Here is a 6637-nt window from a genome sequence, read left to right on the forward strand (position 1 = left end):
GTTTGGAAGCTTGTTAATTCCTTGCTCGTAGAAACTTTGAGGTCGAGTCATCAACCAATTGCGCACGAATTCCTCAACATCTTGATCGTTGTCAAATCACAAACCTCCAAGTGCATCTTTCATGGGCGCAAACAAATGATAGTCACAGGTTGACAAATCTGGGCTGTATGGAGGATGCTCAAGGGTTTCCCAATGCATATCCTCCAGTTTTTGTTTCGTTTCACCCGCCGTATGTGGCCTGGCATTGTCATGAAGAAGAATGACGTTTCTGATGGGGTTACCGCGTCTTTTGCTTCTGTAAGCGGCTTTAGCTGCCTGCAACAACTGGCAGTAGTAGGCAGCGTTAGCCGTACGTCGATCATGTAGGAAATCAATGAGCAACACTCCTCTGTAGTCGAAAAAGACGGTCGCGAGGACCTTACCGGCTAGGAGACGGGTTTTGGCTTTCACAGGACCGGCTTCGTCTTTCCTTCGCCATTCTTTACTCGCCATCTTGGACTCGGGAGTGTAATGATGCACCCATGTCTCATCACATAGCCCAGCTGTAAAGCGATTTCATGAATAGTGAAATGCCTGTCACTTTCAATAAGGTCACGAACTGCACCAATGTTATCGCCAGAGACACTTGATCTTGGACGTCGATTATGACTCACATTTTCCACACTTTCTCGTCCACTCTTAAACTTTTTGGACCAATCAAACACTTGAGTTTTAGACAGAGTATCATCCCCATCTGATCCTTCAATCGAGTCAAAATTTCGCACGGTTTAACGCCTTCTTTAGTTGAAAACTTTATTATAACCCGTTGTGCAACGGACGCTGGAACCTGTTGCTCACTTATAGCTGTACTGACGAATTGACTGAGTCAAACAGCTCACCAAGCGTTTTACCCACTCCTAATACACTACATTACAAGAGCCTACACTGTGAGTGTGCTTGCGATTGGCTAAGAAAAGTATTTGTAAAATTCCGGTTTATATTTGATCCACCCTCGTATATATACCACTCTAGAGCTGGGGGAGCCAATCAAAATTGATTCAATGCGATGGATCGGCGGAATCTCGGGACCTTTAGGCGGACGGAGCGACTAAATCACGACTCGCTAGAGTGTTACGATGCGAGTGTGGCCCCTGAACGGGGTTACATGGCACGGCTGCATGCTCTGTGGTGCGAGAAACACCCGGAGCTATCGCACTTTTCGCAGCAACGCCTGCGAAACCATGCCGAGCTACTCCGAAAAAGGGGCTATGTAAGCGGAACGCCTACTCTACCACAGCTAGAACAAGTCGGCAACAGAGAAAGAGAGGCGACACTAAGCCCGACCGCGGGCAGGCATCCAATAGAGGAAGAGCGATGCTTTATGACCCGGAGAAACATCAACACCAAGGTTTCTCTCAAGCCTAAAGATCTGGCTGAAATGGTAGATGAGCTTCGTGGACACTCCCGAAGAATCCGACCTTTAGGCTATCAATTATTGTGTGTATAATGCAGCGAGAGCTTTGGCCGATGCGAACTGTAAAAAAAACCAACGGCTGATCATAAGACCAAAAGGCGAATGCATCAACTTGCCATAAAGATAGGCTGAGCAAGGCAGTACGCGTCCCTTATTCAGTGTGTGATAGACTGCATCACATCTGTTAGGAACTTTACCGCCAAGGTTCGAAAGTTCGCGCGCGAAGTCCGGACCCGTTATCACACACTTAACAAGTCAAAGCTGCTGACCATCAGGCAGCATATTGTTGAGAGAATACGGAAACTATCTGATGCTAAGAGAAGTCTAGAGCGGAGGAAGAGGTGGGTCAGAGAAAATCAACAGTTTCTCTCTGACCTATCTCGACTCTTCCAAGACCCTCCAGTTACTGTCGACCACCCGCCCAAACCAGAGGAGGTCGAAGTATTTTGGAGAGAAGTCTACGAAGTGCAGCATAGACTGGACGAACACTCAGAAAATATAAATAGCTTCAAGTAGCTGTCTGATGCCCTTATGACACCTGATAAAGAATGCCCACCCATTACTACCGAAGAGATGAAAAAAGTATTAAGAGGGATGAAGAACTATTCTGCACCGGGACCAGATTGTATCAAACCCTTCTGGTGGAAGAAGTTTCCTTCAACCCATCAGCATTTGGCCCGTATTTTCACCTCATATTTGAAGTCGGAAGAGCCGATTCCGGAGTGGTTGGTGGAAAGGCGCACAATACTTTTGCCGAAAATAGGCAACTTAGCTGACCCGAAAAATCACAGGCCAATCACTTGTCTGAACACACTGTATAAGATATCCACAGCTATCCTAAATGATAGGATTGTACGGGCAATTGAACCTGTGTGGCAACAAATGTATGACCAACGAGGCTCAAAGAAAGGCGTAGCGGGACGTCGCGAGAACCTTATCATCGATAGATCTGTCTGCAAAGATGCAGCATTCTACCAGCGTGACCTATCGATGGCCTGGATTGATTATCGGAAAGCTTTCGATTCGACCTCCCATAGACTTATCATCTGTCTTTTGGAAAGTTTAAAGGTTCATCCGCATGTCGTTAGGTGCATAGAGAGATTGATCCCGTTTTGGAAAACCAGATTTACTATCTCATCTGGAAAAAATCGTGTGACAACTAACAAGGTCACCTTTCAGAGAGGTGTCTTTCAGGGCGACACCATTAGCCCACTCCTCTTTTGCCTTACATTATTGCCACTATCTCTAGCACTTCGCCATTCCGACGGGTACTTGTGCGGCAAACCTGCAGATCGAAAGTACAAGGTCACTCAACGTATTTTACATGGACGATCTTAAGATCTATGCTAAAAACAAAGAGCAACCACATCTAGCTCTAGGGATTGATGAACGATATACTAAGGAAATTGGAATAGAATTTAAGTTCGAAAAATGCGCCAAGGTTTATTTGAAATGAGGAAAATTTAATGGCATTTGTGCAGATCCTGAGCTCGTTGATAGAAGCGCTATACGTCACCTTTGCGCCGGAGCGACTTATACATACCTGGGCCTGCCACAGAGCCGCATTCAGGATGTTACATCTATAAAGGATACTCTCCGAAGTAAATACAAACGTCTCATCCGGCAAATTTGGTCTTCCGAACTGTCCGCGAGGAACAAAGTATCTGCAACGAATATGCTTGCCGTCCCGGTAGTACTCTATTCATTTGGAGTAGTTCCATGGACGAAGAACGAGCTCAGATCCCTTGATATCGGGACAAGAAAGGTTATGCACATGAACAAAAGTATGCATCTTAAGTCTTCTGTTCCGCGACTGTGCATTGCGCGCCGTCAAGGTGGTCGCGGAATATTGAGTCTTGAATGTCTTCACAACAGGGTTATTCTGGGTATAGCACATAGAGTCGCAAATGGAAGAGACCCTCTTCTTAAAATGGTCAGGAATCACGAAGAAGTGGGCAAAGGAGCGTTGTTGTACAAAGCAGCGGAGGAGGCTGCCGAAACACTTGGACTTGACTTCAGTATTAGGGGTGAGCAAAATGCATCAAATCTTATCTATCTCGAGTACTCACTCCTGAAAGCCCGGATTAAGAAAGCGCAAGAGAAAAACTTTCGTGAACAGCTCCTCGATAAGAGGATGCACGGTATCTTCCACAGATTTGAGCCAAGACATTCCCGATGATAGCTGCAGAGCGTGCCATGCACACCCCGAGCATTTAGCGCACATACTATCTAACTGTCCAACTCATGCGGGAACGACCTACATCCAAAGGCACAATGCGATACTAAGGTTGCTTTATTTCCATCTCTGTCACTCTTACGGCATTAACTTTAATATCACTCCTCTAAACGCTCCTAGGGAAATCGATTCAATTGTCGAGAATGGGAAGTGCCGCATATACTGGAACTTTATATTCTCAAAAATTGTTTCTGTTGCACACTCGAGGCCTGACATCATAGCCAAGGAGAATGAAAAGAAAGAGAGGTATAGAGACCTTATAAGGGAGTTGCAACGACTGTAGCCGGAATATTCTGTTAAACTAATCGTCCTTATCATCGGCACTCTTGGAGGTGCCAAGCTTTCACTCTTTAATCGCCTGAAACACAATATTATAATGTGTTTACAAAAATTCTCGGGACGTGGTTTCTTTGGGAATTTTTTCTTAAATCATTGTTTGTGAAATTTTTTTTATTCGTTGAAATCATTGAATTATTTGAAATCTATAATTTAAAAAAAATCGTCTAAAATATTTTGAAACCTTTCCATATCTTCCAAATGTTTTAAAATCTTTGAAAACTGGTAAACTGTAACCTTTTCAAAATCTTTGAAAGCCTTCACATCTTTTAAAAGTTTAAAAATCTTTGTGAAATTGTTATGAAATTTTTTAAATCTGATAAACACGCCTTTATAAAATGTTCAAAATCCTTTTAAATATTTTCAAATCTTTGAAACATTTGGAAATCTTTATTAATCTTTCGTAATATGGTGTATTTTGTGTCGAGATGTATCAAAAATATTGTTAATGAAAACAAAACCAAAAAATTAATTTATAAATAATAGAGATTTTCAAGGTAGAAAATTTGTAAGTCTATTTTTAAAAAAACGGTGAAAAACGTGCGAAGAGTGCGGCGATCAAGGCCATTATTTGCATCTGTTGGCACATGTCATCTTCTAAAAAATGCTTAAAAATTCGACGAAACTTACGGAAAATGATGTTCCAGGTGCAAAATTAGTGCAAGAATCAGTAGAAGAGCACTGTATAGAGCAGCTGAAACGATGTCCTAAATATAGAAAACACCATTAAAAGGAAAAAACGTGATTTAGTGGAAAGGTTTGTTGAGGTTTTGTATGGCAGGTATAAATATTTTCTTTTATACAAGATTTGCAGTTCAGAACTTTGTTTGAGTAAATATTTAATATTCATACAATTATAAAATAACACAATATTATATTTTCTACTTCTCTTTTTCAAGTTTAGACAATAAAAAACCTGATTTCCAGTGATTTCCTGGTATAAGGAATGTACTCACATGTTTTCCTTCTTTCATATAAACTGGTTATAAAAACATAAATATAATAGTTTTGCGTTCTCAAGTGAAAGTATTAAATAGATTTTATTTTTAACAAAAAATGTAAGAGTTTCGAAACCCCGATAACAGTGCTTCATTTAATATCCAAGCAAATGTTAGTAAAGAAAGAAAATATTAATACCTGCCAAACACAACCTCAACTAACCTTTCTACTGAATCACTTTTTTTCCTGTTAAAGATCGTTTCCTATATTTTATCCATCGTTTAAGCTGTTTCACACTGCGCTCTTCCACCGATTTGTGCACTAATTTTGCTCCTGGAACATCATCTTCCGTGATTTTTTCCGAATTTTTAAACATTCTTTTGAAGACGACAGATGGCAACAAATGTAAATAATGAGCTTGTTCGCCACACTTGTCGTACTTTTTTTGCAGTTTTTTTTTCTGAATATACTTAAAAATTTGTTGTCTTTAAATTCTGATTTATTTACACATTTATTTTTCGTTGTTATTTTTATTTAAAATATTTTCCATGCATTTCGACACAAAAATGTTAGAAAAATATGGAAATGACGTAAAATCCTGGCACCTGCGCACTGTCGACGTATAGAATAAAAAGGTCTATTCTGAAGCTGAGTTAATATTGCAGACCTCAGCTAATAATTTTAATAATTTTTAAGTCAAATATCACAAAAAATTTATACTTTAACATTCTATAGTAGCGGAGACGAAATTTTCAAGGTCGCTGAACACCCAGCTTATAAGAATAATTCGCCGCTTCTTACCTCTCATAATTTGAATCTCAGATTCATCGTTGCAATTTTTATAATCATGCGGATTACAATTTTCGTTGCAGTTAGTCAAAAGCTTTTGATTCCCATATTTTATTCACTAAGTAAAACAACAGATTTTTTCACCAATTAATTACGTACAACCTGCAGATATTCGATTTATTTAGTTAATTAAGATCGAAGTAAAAAACGATTTTGACACTTGCCAAACCTGAAATATCACTCACGTACCGTTGCATTAGTGAAAACGAAGACCAATTTTTAAGAAAGTACTTAATGCACGTCCCGAATGTATTTATGAACAATTTTAATGTTGTGTTACATTTTTTTAAATTCGTAACTAATTATTTATTTGAAATGCGTGGTGAATCCTGGGGAACATAACCTTTTTTAAGAATGTGGTTATACGTATATTTCGTGCACGTCTTCTGTGTCTCGAAGCCTCTGACCAATCGGCGCAAGATATCGAGCGCGGGGAATTTGGGAACCGAATTAAAATCGCCTATATAGTACTTTTTTGCATTATACAAATGCAAGACGGGTTGCATTGTATGCTAGAGTTTATATAAGTAAATTCCCTATGACTACATAGTAAACATCCTTACTGTATATATAATTCGTTGTATAATTGTAATTGTTTGATAAACGTAATAATAAATTTGTGTTCTTTGATGAAAAGGGATTATTTTTGCAATTCCTGCAAAGAAATTTTACTTCGAAATAACTAAACCGGTTTTCATTTTTCAGGTGCTTGACGAAGTATGCCAGAAACATGGCTTCAAAGCAGAGCGTTATGATGTCAAGTAAGCCCATAAGTGTATTACATTCTCATCAGAGAAGGTATTAGATTTGTCTAAAATTTCACC

The 6637-nt window shown here is 39.6% G+C and overlaps 1 protein-coding gene across 5 annotated transcripts in view; it reads left to right on the plus strand.

The window, feature by feature from the left end:
* Positions 1 to 6637, plus strand: part of LOC117174284 (plant UBX domain-containing protein 2) — a 287058-nt gene that overhangs the window by 77357 nt on the left and 203064 nt on the right. For 2 of the 5 annotated variants that reach the window (XM_033363237.1, XM_033363234.1), the window contains exon 2: positions 6519 to 6574. The exons of 1 other annotated variant lie outside the window; for it this stretch is intronic. In XM_033363237.1, the coding sequence (XP_033219128.1) occupies positions 6519 to 6574 (56 nt within the window). Of the gene's footprint in view, positions 1 to 6518; positions 6612 to 6637 lie in introns of all 5 variants that reach the window. 2 more of the 5 variants (XM_033363236.1, XM_033363235.1) reach the window with 1 other exon arrangement.

This window comes from Belonocnema kinseyi, chromosome 6, assembly GCF_010883055.1.
Source record: "Belonocnema kinseyi isolate 2016_QV_RU_SX_M_011 chromosome 6, B_treatae_v1, whole genome shotgun sequence".
NCBI classification, from domain to species: Eukaryota; Metazoa; Arthropoda; class Insecta; order Hymenoptera; family Cynipidae; genus Belonocnema; species Belonocnema kinseyi.